The sequence below is a fragment of the Plutella xylostella genome, chromosome 17, assembly GCF_932276165.1.
Source record: "Plutella xylostella chromosome 17, ilPluXylo3.1, whole genome shotgun sequence".
NCBI classification, from domain to species: Eukaryota; Metazoa; Arthropoda; class Insecta; order Lepidoptera; family Plutellidae; genus Plutella; species Plutella xylostella.
The window spans coordinates 1,709,651-1,725,042 of NC_063997.1; the positions used below are offsets into that span (position 1 = coordinate 1,709,651).

Sequence of the window (15,392 nt, forward strand, 5' to 3'; positions counted from 1 at the left end):
CTGCAATGTTTTCGTGAAAACGTGGAACAACAATGCCCTACATTGACAAAAATTGAATCACTACTTTTCTATCCTACTAACGAAAGCATCTCCCTATTATATGAATAGAGATAGAATTACCTACAAGAAGGTTATTAGGTATCTGTTTTCCAAAAGACAGAAGAAAATATATAGGAATACAGTAATGAATAAACAAAGAAAATAAGGAGAATTTCAGACAACCTAATAGGTATTACAAGATAATTACGAACAATTAGCAAGGTATTACTTAAGGATTAAGAATAACTATAGAAGAGCCATGGTTTCACCATAAAAACTACTCTACAGGAGAAAGTATTGTATTATATTATTATAAGAGATAAAGAGGCCTCTTACGTCCGGTCCAGTTGAAAAGCCAGCAACTCACAACTAATCTCACTGTAGTTACATTCTTTCACAAGGGTGAATTTTTTTCTGTTATAAAATTACACATTGATATACTGACTGACTTGTTTTATGGCTAGATCCACGAATTTTCGTCTGAATGACTTTTCTACTTATTGTAATGTCTATGGTAATAATTCCGCTCATTGCATTAAACTTGGTTTATCTTTCCATTTGTAGGTAATTAGAGGTGGAGAGGAATCGATAACATTATTCATACGACAGACGTTACTATCATACACTCATGATTATTATAGCATACCTACATAGTATCTATGTAGTACATAGCTATAATACTTAGTTTTACCTATTCTATTCTATTCTATTCTATTCTATTCTCTGTGGGGGTGTAAGTACCTGCACCTGGCTCTCTCGAATGGAACCTTTGTGCATATCCCCAAGGTCTAAACTGCCTTTACTTAGTTTTACCATTTCATATAACTGTATTACCTTGGATAGATGTTTAGTAAAATAGTGATGTCATCGTCACTCCAGAGCTTCCACAATGTTATTGCATTTTTTCCGTTTCTTTAGGTCTAAGTAAAGTTGGTTTTCCTTTGCAGTCATCAAATATGTATGGGATTTCGAATGTCTAAAAACCAATAATATAATGAACAGAGTATAGTATCCGTGACAGTAGCTGGTATGAGATTAAGCTACATTTCCACTTTCGTACCTTCTATAATTAGTGTCCTGCTATCTTATTTTAAATGACTAGAAATTCTCGGGTAAAAATAGTCTTTAACATTAAAGTTAAAATAACATAAGATAGCATCGTTATTAGCGTAGTAGATTCCCGATTTATGATACCTATTCGTACCGAAAGGATCGATGAGACTGGGTACTAGCTATTCAAAATTGTCTCTCTTAGTTCGTAGGGAGTTCGTTCTTAAGTGTCTGGAAGAGATCGCTTTTAGCGATAAGGCCGCCATTATTGTATTAAGTATAGATTTTAAGTCTTAAATGTTATTTTAAATGTACAATAATAAAGTTATACTACTACTAGCTGCTACTCGCTGCGTTTAAAAGTAGCTTGCGCGTGAAAACTTCCACAACCAAATTAACGTTAAAAACATTAGTTAATGAATAAAAAACTATTAAATATTAATTTCATACGTTATAATTTGACACATTTGTATGTGCGGTGTCAAACTTGTATGAAAATAGCTTTGAATTATTTCGGTCACAAAATTTGTGATTTTATTCATTGGAGTAGAACTTAAAACGATTTGACAGTAAACAAAATGCGTAAAGTTTTTTGCTTAGTTTTTGTATGTGACTCATCATCTTGTTCTTGTATTGTTAATCTAGGGACACTCCCAAGGATCATTTTTGAAACTTGCCATGAAGAGGAAACTAACTAATTGTTTCTTTTTCAGGGTCGAGTGAACCGACCTACAACGCACCAGCGAGGTTGCTGGCTACAGTCGGCGGGTTTCACCTACTATATAGACACAGTGCCTTCAGTGACCTAGGAACTAAGTGGTTCTAAGGACTCTTTGATTGTATACAGATATAGTGCTTGTGGTGTGTGCGTTTAGTGTCATAACTTGCTGAAATTCTCTGGATTTAGAGACTATTGGAGGCTAAGTTGAAACGGTTCATCCATAAACGATTGACCCATGAACTGTTAGCCCACAGGATGTTTCGCCCACAAACTTCGAACGATGATTGTTTTAGTGATACAAAAACTAAGAAGTTTGTGGATCAATCGATTGTTGATGAACCGATACAGCATGATGGATAAGCAATTTTTTTAAATTATTATATACAGATTTTTTTCCAGGTTTCTGTTAGGTATTTTAGTAGCATATTAAAGAAATTACAAGAATAAAGGTTTTGTATAGATAAAAATACAGAAGAAATATAAATAAAATGAAAAGAAATGCCTATTTTGTAGATAGGTTGTTATTTTCTCTATATTGTGAGTTTAAATACGAATATAACTAGTACCTATATAATGTGTATTCTTAACATTGAGCTTTGTAAATAAACCCTAAACTGACACACACATTACAAGCAAGGTTACCTAACAGATATTATATTGTAGTAATAAAAACAAAAAATACTCTATAAATATTTAGGCAAGCACTGAATTTCGATGTTTTAGGTCACATTAAATTTGTAATTATTTACATGTGTTGCGGACGAGGCTGTAATAAATAAATAAATTAATGAACTCAATGAAAATCTGCGTGTATAAATTTAAATAATGATTGTAATATTGTTGTTATTAAGTACATAAATTATGGTAAATGTGTGGCAATCGTGTCACGATATATTTAATGTTTTTTTTTTATAAAACTGTAGCTTCTGTTTTTAATATATTTTCAAATATTATCATTTTAATCAGTGATTCTGAAAAGAGCAAATTGATTGTATTTTTATTTCACTGTATTTGTTTTAACAAAAATGTTTATATAACGAATATTATTCTTCTTAGAATTAATACTAACGCACTAACTTACCAAAATCTTTCTTAGATAATAATGTCAATAGTTCTTGTAATGTACACTAAAACAATCATCCTACCACAGTTTACCTTTTATTATTTGTACCATGCCTTCATTGGTCGCTCTCTTAAACTTCAGGCCATAGAAAAGTAGCCATGTATTTTATCTATATTTTTATCATTCCTTATCATGTCCCACACAAATATATATGTAGGTACGTAAATACGTATATAGACACGCCAAACTCATGAAGACTTGGTACTAGTTAATACCTAATTAAAATTTTAAAAAAAACTCCGCAAAATGGAGTGTAAACCTAAAATTCAGCCTCAATGTGTAGGTACCAAACGCTGCCAGCGAAGCGAAGCCTTTGTGTGTATTTCCTGAAACATCCTGAAACTGATTGGGTGAGATCGGATTGCGGTGTCAACATAATTGTCACGTGTCAGTGCCCGGGACATGATATATTGTGCTTTGTTTTACTTAGATAGGGAAGGAGAAGAAAATGCAGTATGTTTTTATCGACTCTAGATTGAAAATTGTACTTTTTTTGTATTAAAATTACATCAAACGTTAAGCAGGCCTGAATTGCGCTTTCGGTGCCACATTGATTATAAAGCTATCTTCAAATCTATAGGCTGAAATGGAAAAAAATATTGTGCCAAATTTACCTCCAACAAAAACTATTGTAAATGTTATTGGATATTACTTAAATAAATGTAGGTAGTATGTGTCAGACTTATGTGTACTAAAATAATAATTTATTCTATTAACTTTAAGAGACTTTGCTCAATTTCGAAACTTAATAATGTTTTTTGTTTTAATAGGTTTGTAAAATATCAATTTAAGAATGAGTTCGATTAAATAATACTTTGTAAATAAACTAAACTAAAGGATTGTTTTTATAAAAATAAATATAGTTAAATTAAAAAAAGTCTGGGTATAATCATCATGTCAAGTTACGAGTGTAAAAATCAGACTGTACCTACTATCAAAAAATATTTAAAACATATTTTCCTATAATATAGTGCAAGACTTTTATCCTAAATCTAAACAATTCAGACATGGGAAATATGAGATAATTTTGCACACTAGCAATAGATTCAAAAGCTGTAACAATGATGATACATTTGTATAAATTCAATCATCTTCATTATTAAGTTTTCGAACGTGAGCAATATTCGTAAATTCGCATATTCTTTTCTAAATGTGTCTCAAGTTATTTTTTCAAAAATATTGTGAGCGTCCACTGTAATATTATGGTCAATTTGGAGCACTATCAAATGGTTCTGTGATACATGTGTTTATTAGTTGATACCTAATTAAATACGTATAATAAATTTATGGAATGTCATTCGATGTAATGATCTTTATGGCGATAAATAAACGGTATTTAAAACAATTCATTGATTTTATTTAGTATCTTAAATGGCTGCATCGTATTAGTACGAACCCTTTTTGAATGCATAACATAGAAATAGAAACAGTTCCACTTATAAAATTCCGACACTAAATGGCCTCAATTTTTCAAAACATTGAATAGGAAATTTGAACAATTGATTTCGTTTTTGGTTGGTATTATTCTGGCGCGCTTTTAAGTGTAGTTCAATATTGCAGAAGGCAATTATTAAGCTAACCTTTTCCGCTTAGGAGTTATTTGGTGCTTTTCTCGCTGGAACTTTATCATTGCTCGTGAATATATTAAATAATCATATTTTTTTCGATTGGCGGTGGCTTATCGGATACATGACATCTTTGCCCACTGGGGAGGCATAAAATGAGCCGACCATACCTCGGACAAGCGTAGGTAGCATGTCGACAGGGGGGTTACTCTATACTGACGAAAAACGAACGAACGAGAGCCATTGTGGAATCCACAAAGCAAGGTAAAATCGGCACGTTTAATACAACGAGATGGCGAACTCAGCAGCGCTCTGAAACTTCCGTTTTGTCACATAGAGGGACTCCCCAGGTAACCGAGAGATGATCATGATGGCATCGAAGTCACCTGGCCAGCTTCGGCAAACATACCTGACGGTGCCGCGGCCGCCCGAGCAGCGTTCTGAAGGCATTATTGTATTGAATGTGAGGGCATTGTAAGAGTTAATGAGCTACAGGCTGCAATGCAAGGATAGAAAGATTGGCGAAATACCTTGTTCGAAATCGACAGTTTTGTCAATTTTTACTATTACTATTTAATAATAATAATAATAATAATAAAGCCTTTATTCAATATAAATTTTTAACATGCAATTGACATTATTAAATTAAATTCACTTTATAATTATTAAATTAAATTCACTTTATAATTATTCATGCATTTTTTAAGAATTATATAAATTTATATTTTATGCTGACATTAAATTACAATAAAATTAAACAAAAATCAATAAAATTCCTACAATTCATTTAGTTATACAATAACATAAAATTAACATTAACATTATAAGTACTTATAGAATTGATGTCAGAAATAATAATTTAATTTTCAAAATAAATAAAAAATAATAATAATGTCAGACCAAGCAACACAAAGCAAAAAAAAAATGATGTTAAATTTATATTCCAAATGTCATCTTATTAAAAGTCCTTATAAGGACAGGTGAGGCCTCTCACTTACTCAAAAATTTCAGTGAGGTGTGGTCTGTATCACCCTGGCTGACCAGGCTTGTCTGGGTGATTGATCATTTTGCAACGATTTTGAGCAATGAATATTTTTGCCATCTTGTTCCACGCAGCTCTATTATGGGCAAATCTCCACCACAGCGGATGGAATGCTCGTAACTCATCAGACCATCTCATGAGTGGTCTCCCGACTCCTCGCCTACCGTCTCTAGGTATCCACTCAGTAGTTAGTTTAGTCCATCTCTGGTCTTTAATTCTCATTACGTGACCCGCCCATTGCCACTTCAGTTTGTCTATTGTGGTGATGATGTCCTGAATCTTTGTCTGGTGCCTTATTACTTCATTTTCAATTCTATCCTTCAACTTTATACCCAGCATGCTGCGTTCCATTGCTCGTTGGTTCACTAGCAGTTTCGTTCTTTGTTTTTTGGTTGTTGACCAAGTCTGAGCTCCGTATGTCATAGTTGGTAGAACGCACATATTAAATACCTTTCTTTTAATAGATATGTGGAGGTTTGACTTAAAAATGTACTTCAGTGACCAATACTTTTTCCACCCCATGTTCACTCTTCTGTCGATCTCTTTATCTAAACGATTTTGAAATGAGATAACTTGGCCCAAGTAGACGTAATCTTCAACATATTCCAGTTGTTTCCCGTTAGCTATCACTGGTATCTGTGTGTAGTTTGTCATAATTTTGGTTTTTGATTCATTAAGTTGCAGACCAGACTCAGTAAGTGCTAGTTGAAACTCGGAAATTGTATTTTGTAGTTCATGGGATGTTTCAGCAAGAAAAACAATATCATCTGCAAATCTTAAAGCTGTCATCCTGTATCCATTGATAAGAATTCCTTTCTTTGTCCAATCTACTGCTCGAAAGGTTTCTTCAAGCAGGCAATTAAATAAAATTGGGGAGACAGGGTCTCCCTGTTTCACTCCTCTCTTCAATGGGAATATAGGACCTTCGGACTCTAACTTTATTCTTGCGCTACCGTTGCTGTATATCTCACCGAGCAGTTGAATATATTTTGTCTCTATACCTTGTTGTAATAAGGATCTTTGTAGATATTCGTGACTAATGCTATCAAATGCTTTGGTGAAATCTATAAAACAAATGTATAGTGGCTTTTTCCATTCTGTATATTTCTCTATTAGCATATTTAAGGAGTGCAAGTGATCCGTTGTCGAGAATCCTTTTCGAAATCCTGCCTGGTCTACCGGTTGGTTTTCCTCGATTTTTTTGTGGATTCTGTTTTTAAGCAGTGTCATAAAGAGCTTGTAGAGACAAGAGGAAAGGGTGATTGGCCTATACTGATTAATATCTCGGCGACTGCCCTTCTTGTGTAGTAAAGTTATCGTTGATACATTCCATTGCTTTGGTATTTTTCCTGTAGTTAGAATATTATTGAAAATTACTTGAATCGGTTCTATTAGTTCTTCCATGTAACATTTAAGGGTTTCATTAGTAATCTTGTCGGATCCCGTTGCTTTTTTGTTCTTCAAATTACTAATAGCATTCCTTATTTCTGATTTTAAGAAAGGTAGAGTTTGTTCCTGTGTTTCGGAAGCAATGTTTTTTATAGTTTCTTCCGAATCATAAAGTTTCCTGTAGAACATTGTAGCGATATTCAATATTTCCTTTCTAGTCGTTGTATTGGTACCTTTATTATCCTCTAGGGTTGGTATCATATCTTTTCCTAATGACTTTTTTTTCTCAATATCTTTGATTGATCCAGATGTTCCCATTATTTGCTCTATCATTTTGTTAGTGTAGTCGTTAATATCTTTTCTTATCATTTGCCTGGCTCTTTTTTGTATTTTACTAAAATTATTTCTTTCTTCTTCGGTTTTCTTTACCTTCCACTTGAGTTTATCTCTTTGAGATATGATCTGTCTTGTTTGTAGAGACAAAATTGAAGAAGATTTTTTATGTAGTGTTTTTAATTCGTTTTGTATGTTTTGTAGAGTATTCTCCAGTTTATCGTACATTTCCTGAGGGGTGAAGTTTGTTTTCTCGAATGATATCTCTTCTATCATTTCTTTATGCTTGTATTGGGGTATATAATCTATCTGTTTATTCATTATAGGTCTTTTTCTTAAGATTTTTCCAGTAGAAATGCATGCGACAACTGGTCTATGATCCGAATGTATGCCAAATTTGCTTAGGACTTTGAAATTCTTCATGGTGTTTAGTTTATTACCAACTATGTAGTCGATTTGATTTCGAGTAACTCCGTCACTTGACATCCATGTCCACATTCGTCCTTTTCTTGCTTTAAATAAGCTATTTGCGATTTTCAGTCCATGCTCCTGACAGAACATAATAAACAGTTCTCCCCTTTCATTACGTTTGCCATAGTAGTATGGGCCCATTATATGTTCCTCAAATTCCTGCCTTTTACCAATTTGGCTGTTAAAATCGCCTATAACATAGACCTCGGTAGAATTGCTTTCAGGAAATGCAGCATTTACTTGAGAGTAGAATTCTTCAACTTCCTCATTTGTGCCATTTGATGCCGTTGGAGCGTACACTTGTATAACTCTTATTATTCTTTGCTCTATCTTAATATCAATTGCTATAACCCTATTTGATATGGTCGTGTAGTTCTCTATGTAGGATTTCAAGGTTCGGTTTATAATAAAACCTACGCCACCCACTCCTTTATGACAGCCAGAGTGATAGAGTATGCATCCGTTTTGCAATTCTGTTAGTTTTTCTTGCTCTCTTCTAACTTCTGAAATACCCATAATATCCCATTCAATTTCATTTAGAGACATACATAACTCTCTTATTCTTTCGTCGTCTTTTAAAGTTCTTACATTTATTGTGCCGATATACATATTTTTGGTATTATTTTTGTTTGTGGTGTGTATCTCTACATACTTATTTGGATGTGTTGCTTGGGGTTCTGATTGCTAAACGTTTGCATTTTGTTTGCCATCTTTTTTGTGGTCATATCTTTCTCCTAGTGGCGATTTGGCCACTGTTTTATCCGGTTTTGTTATAGATTGTGATTTAAAATTGGTTGTGGTATATTGCTTTATATTATTCTGTCGCGGGCTTTTGGGCTGAAATTCATTATGTTTTATTTTCTTATTTTTCGGTTCCTTCAGTATATTTTTCTCCAAATTTTGTGATTGAATAGAGCATTGGTTTTGCTTCTCATTACTACTCGGTGGCGATTATTAATGAGAACATTACTATTTAGTAAAGGTGAACTCCTAAATAAAGCTACATTTTCTAAAAGCCCGACTAAAACTTAATTACAATGATGTGCTAGGTAAATAAGTTGCAAAAACTTGTTCAAGCTATAAACACCAGTATATTAATAATTCAAGTCCTGACGCGGTATTACCCGGAGTTTGTCCGGAAACTTCCTCTAAGGGTCTGGGTACAGATCCGGGAACAGATCCGTGCCCGGGAACGTTCCCGGATCGGCTTCGTACGGTCAACACAAAGGTTGTATTATATCTGCGAATAGAATGATAAAATTTGTGTAAACACTTCTATGCATAATTACTATTACGCAACGATTGTAATTTCCAAAGTCACAGGTGATTCGATTTCTAACAGATACCTAGGTAGATCTAGTTATTGCTTGTAAATCAGATAAATTCAGTACATAGGCTAGGCTACCTAACTTTTTAAGCAGAAACAAAGCTTGGGTTTGGTTGTGTGATGATGTGTGATTGAATAGGTATATACTAAATTGAAAATATATGATAATCATTAGTATATAGTATTTTATAAAGAACCATTGAATAAATAAGTACCTAGGTACATATTACGACGCTTTGTGAGATTCTACAAATATGGAAGGCTATCGGACGTGTATTTTCACCCTTAGCGTCTCAGGCATTTTCGTTATAAAAACATTACAGTTTACCCTATTTAGGGTAAAAGCTTTGCGCCATATACAAGAGTCGAGCGAAGTGAAAGTGAACTGTTATCACAGGTGCTGTTGCTTTTAGGGTTCCGTAGGAGAAGGAAAGTTTGTTTAAGGAACCTTTACATCATACTTAATTCGAATAGGAGGAATACGTTTGATATTTTAAATGAAAATGTGAAACGAAAGTACATTTAACACTGTTTTCAAGTAAATAATCACATTTATTCGATTTCATATTTTCCACAGAGGTTATCTAAGACAATAGTTTTGGTTTTCACTTCTTATTTAGGTACTTTTATTCAGTCTTTTTTCTTTGAAGTGAGAATACTGCTCATGAAATTCCCCGTAAAACTGTTTGATCGTGAAGAATTTTGTTTTAATGATCTTACTGCGATGATATTCAGTAGAATAGTTGTACAGAAAGAACCCTTAAGCTTTATTCTCAAACGTTATTCAAGCACATATTCTGGTTTATACCATTCCGCACAGCGCGCTCATAATGCTTGTTACTCAGGAGACATTCACTAATCTTGGGAATGGATAGATAAAGTTACGTAGCTTTATTTGATACACTTTCGTTAATCTATTGTACATTTGGGGCTGGAGTGTACGTGTCTGTGCGTCGTATGAACGGAAATTATTTCAGCGCTATTTTTATTCTTATATAGTATATAGTAAAAAGTCACGTGACCAACAAAGTTTCTATGGAAAATGTTTTTTTTTTCAGGAAATTTTCAAATTCTGATTTCAGTTTCGGGCTTAGATATACCATGCTGCACATGTAGGTTTCGGCTTAGTATACCCTTTTTGCAACTCCCTGTATTATTATGTCATGCTAGCAAAAAGTTTATTCTAAAGGGACCTTCTCGTTTACTACATACCTTGGTGTAGTTGAAGAAGTTTTTATTCAATACATATATGTCCCAGGAACGTTTTACGAGTGGGACCGTTAGTATTGTACCAATTGAGATTCTAAGTTTAGACTCCTTAGCGTATCGGCGATAAATCTTAGAGTTATTAGACTATAGTTTGCTACTGTGGTGTAACGGATATGATTGTTTAAGTATGACGTAGAAGACTGATGAAGATGATCACTCTCTCCACATCATTTCAAACATCGATACATACGAGTATCGTGCTCTACACACAACATTTCACTTAGAATCCGAGATATGTCCTATACCAGGGAATGCCGAGTGAGTAATAATTGCCCCCCTGCGCCAGAAAATCGCGTAGTTTCAATGTTATTCACTAGACCTGAACATGTTTTTTTTTTTAAGTCGTGTAAAATGGAATGCAGGACAAATCCTCTCCATGTATTGTCTCGGCTCCCCTCCATACATCCAGTAAATTGGCTATTCATCGTCTCTTCGCGTTCCGCACAACATCGAGGTTCACAATGCAATGCGGACAAAAATTTAAATGATCAATTTGTTCTTCTACGAAAGAAAGGGCAATGTCATTGTTTTAGTTCGGAGTTGAATTTATTATTGGTTTTGATAATTTAATTGCGTTTTTGATGATAGAGATTAATAAAAAAAACAAGTTTTTTAAGGAATTCGAAAAATGAGCAGGTATTTAATTCATCTTTATTTATTTTTAATATTGGTTAATTTGTATCATCGACCCATGACGTCCCCACTGCTGGGGCATGCGTCTCCTTCCAATAAAGGAAGGGTTTAGGCCTTGTCTGTTGTTTGTATGATGATGAACTAAAGATAGATTAACTTCATTGATGATGAAAAATAACGGCTGGCCCCAAGGTACCCCTAAATTTACTAATTAAACTAGTGGTGGAATTCAATTATAATAATAATAATATAATAATAATATGTGGGGACATCTCACACACGGCCATCCGACCCCAAGCTAGGCAGAACCTGTGTTATGGGTGTCGGACAGCTGATATATCTACACAAATACATAGATAGATAGATACTAAATATAAATATCAACGCCCAAGACCCGAGTACAAATATCTGTCTTTAAACAAATATCTGCCCCAGCCGGGAATCGAACCCGGGACCTTCGGCTCAGTAGTCAGGGTCACTAACCACTGCGCCATTCGGTCGTCACTAACCACTGCGCCATTCGGTCGTCGATTATACATGACATCCTATAAAATATAAATATATTAATATTTTAATTTAACATGTTTGAATTAAATCATTAAATGTTTTTTTATAAATAACTGCATGTGGGTAATGCGGTAGTTTTAGCTCGGGGTTCTGGTTGTAAACCTCTTATTTATATGTATTCTGGATCGGGATTTCTTTTCTGTTGTGATAAAATATCTTTACCAACTGATACACATTAAATTTGTGTACATTATTACAATTTGACGAACAAAGTGTGTGTGATCATCAAGATTTTGTCGGATTTACTTTACGTCCTCACGTCATGCCAACCTGAAAAACTTACGGTAAGATAGGTAATTTTATTTAATACCTAATTAGTATTTATTTTTATCCATGAAACAAAATATATCAACGTTAAATTTAACACGTAAACAAACGCTACTAGGTGATGATAAAAGGAAAATTGTCGTCAATATTTACAGACCAAAATTCGGTTACTACGAGTATAATATGAATGTCTCAAATTTCTCACACTAAAATTTGAAAAGTGGCACCTATGTTGGCGCTGCGCCAATCGCAGGAGTTGCCACAGAGCAGAAATATACGCGTATATTGTTAGAAATATCAGCTTCAAGCGACGGGAATAAAGAATTCCGAGGTAGTCTGTGAATTGACGCGAAAGTAATGTTATGACTGTTTGAAACTTTTATCATCCTGAATATTAGCTTTAAGTTGTAAATGGACAACTTTAAACGAACTTACTTTAAGATGGGTGTACTACCTTAGTGACGGTTAAGCTGCAGGACTGATGTTTTATACAGAGTGTTAAAAAGGGGTAATGAAAGTCGAAAGGGGGACACTCAGACCATATTGTGAAAATGGTAAAAAATACATTTGCTAAAGTCGTAGAACAAATGAAGTTTTCATAGAATCATGAGCTGATGTCACCCACCTTAATAGGTAATTTAATAGCTTTTCCATTATCAGTTTTGCTAATAATGTTAGTTTTCGTTATACATATTTTCTTTATGTTTAAACTCCTACTTTAATATTATGTTGTTTTTAAGATAAGATTCTTCGATAATGACGTGTACGCCTATAAATGGTTTTTGCAACGAACTTGCGTGAACTGAAGTTTCCACCTTTACAAAACAGATGATGTGAGCGTCAATGCAATAATAGGCGCTCCGTAAACTAAATCCAGCAAAATAATTAAAACACCTCTTAAAACCAGTTCTATATTAAAACAGCTACTAAATTATTAAAACATTCGCAGCTTTTACGTGTCGTCCACAGGGAGTTAAATTATTCACGGGAAACCTAAATTGTACAGTTTAAAGAGGCTGAGATAACGCAAAGGGGTTCACATTCTATTCTATATTTATTTACCGGGAAACCCTGTGGCCTGAATTAATTTGAGTTTGACGCCTTGTTTTATTTAATTTACATACAATGACCGGAATTCTGGCTAATTATTGTTCCACGTGCTTTGAAGATTCACCCCCGAATTATTAAAACGATGTCAGTAGTTTACAAGAGCCTTTCGAGCTTTGATAAATAATCATATAGAGTGTCGGTGCAAAAGAAATGACTCGACAAATACCTAATTGAGTTATCTTGAGAAATCTCTTTAAGCCATAAGACCGCCATTTTTGTATAAAAGCTTTGTACAAATTAAGAATATTCTATTATATCACGATGACGCTTGCAAGCTTCTCATAAACTGATAGTTCGTTGCTTGAATTGGTGTCAGTTTCTGTGTCTCATTATAATGTGTATATTTTTATGTAACCCTTTCAAAAAAACTCAAGTATATAATATACAATGCCCTGGAAAATAATTTGCCACGCGACATATAATTTTAAACAAAGCTTGCTCGGAAACTTTTCTCATTATTTTACATTTGCTCAGCGCTCGCGAATGCAGCTTCGGCTGTGGAACTTGAACTTCATAATTTATTGCAAATATAAGATTAACATGGCATTACATTCCGAAAATATAGTGGCTAATTAAGTTCTTATAGTCAATAGATATAAATTAATACCGAGAGAGCCTTTGTGCAATGGTAATAGACTAACCCCCGAATTCATAGAACTTTTTGACACAGGTTTTAAATTGACGTTGAGTGAATGTGATATACGAATTTCCACTTTTTAATTCGTGTGTTTCAAAGGCAATTTTAACCTTGTTCCAAATTTACAATATGATCTATTGTACCTACACAGAATTTGAGGGTAATAATAATGACAATATGACAAATAATTGCACGGACATTTCCATTTCATGCATGACTTCAAAAAAAACTCATTCAATAAAAAAAAAAACCTAAGTATATAAAAACGAAAATGAACAACTTGAGCAATCTAAGTTTTACGACCCCAATTCAGAAACACCAAGGAAGCCGTACATAAAATAAAAGGCGTATCCGTTTAAAACGCATCGGTCGGATCTGTCGCAAAGCCATTAAAGGAGACACTACACTGGCGGCGGTCCAAATGCGGCACCGCTATGGACTGGCCACATCATACCGCCAACCCGTGAAACTGATTCACGGGGTTTTACTCGTACCACGGAGATATCACGGGGTGGGGGTTTTCGGTAAATGTAAACGCGGCTGAGACGATTTTTCTCCAGAGCGACGAGACGAGTAAGTTTTTTTCTTTCGTAAATAGTGTGTTTGTTGTAATAAATAATTAAAGCCATGGTACACAAAGAGTTCCCATGGTAGTTCCTGGATAAAATGTAGCACTCCGGGATAGTATTGAATTAAAATCGCCTCAATACACATTTAGCTTATTCGTTACAAACATAAAATATAGGTACGAGTAGGTACCAGTTATTATAATTTTGCAAGCTTAACTTTTAAGGGTTATTGTCATTGACTAACAGACAACAATGTAAACAGCTTTCTCTATACCATCTCAATCTGTCTTTGATTGCGTTTCACCCACTCCAATAGATCACGAGCCAAGCAAATATTGTCACAAAATGAACATACACCACTTATTATGTGAGATAGTGGGTCGTTTCGCCACCCCCCACACAAACGGCCATTCGATAAAATAGATTTCGAACAGTCTCCGCTCTCGGTAAATGCGTTTTATAAGTTACTACTGTTTGCGTTTTATTGATTACCGAACAACAAACTGTGTTGTGTTTTTTTTCTGCATTTTTGAAAAACCCGGAGATTTATTATGAAATGCAGATTGAAAAACTGCGCTACTACCCTTGCGCTTACAGTAGGTGCTGAGTGTGCATTTTTTTTGTCGCTTTTTATTACTTCCGATATATTCTTGAGACGTTCTTTCGTTTCCAGATTACGATTAATAATTTTGCCCTTATCATGGGTACTAATTGGTAAATAAATATACCATACAAAACAAGAATAGAATAAATATACCATTTAAAATGATATGATATCTATCTATGCGATGATGATGATAGTAATTTTAAGTTTATGTATGTATATGTGTATGTATGTATGTATGTATGTATCATGTATATAATTATTTACTTATATTGTATAGGTATAGTTATATTAATATTTTGGTTAGGTACTCAATTTAGACCATCTTCTATCGTAAGCACTACCAATCACTTTTTCAACATCACCAAAGGTTAACTGGTAGAAAATGCTGCTAGCATTAAGTTCGCCTTTGTAACAATTTATTTTGTTCAATAAAGAGTTTAATAATAATAATGATAAAAACAATAAGGGTACGTTCAAAATTCCGCTTGCTCTGGAGTCTCTTGACACATCGTCTCGATTGGTCGACCCTCGCGCCGGCCGCTCGCAGCTCGCAGGATACCAATCTCGATATCAATTCTCTATCGACATAAAGCTGTGCGTGTCCATTGTTCCCTTGTTAGTGAGGGGTTGATTAATGAACATTTCATATACGTTTGCACACATACATGAGTCT

At 34.1% G+C, this 15,392-nt stretch overlaps 1 protein-coding gene across 1 annotated transcript in view; it reads left to right on the forward strand.

The window, feature by feature from the left end:
• LOC105383629 overlaps nt 1–4,278 on the forward strand; it is a 36,083-nt gene extending 31,805 nt beyond the window's left edge. The window contains exon 6 of the mRNA XM_038109022.2: nt 1,803–4,278. Coding sequence (XP_037964950.2) covers nt 1,803–1,915 — 113 coding nt within the window. The 3' untranslated portion in view covers nt 1,916–4,278. The remainder of the gene's footprint in view (nt 1–1,802) is intronic.
• Nucleotides 4,279–15,392: the final 11,114 nt, after the last annotated feature.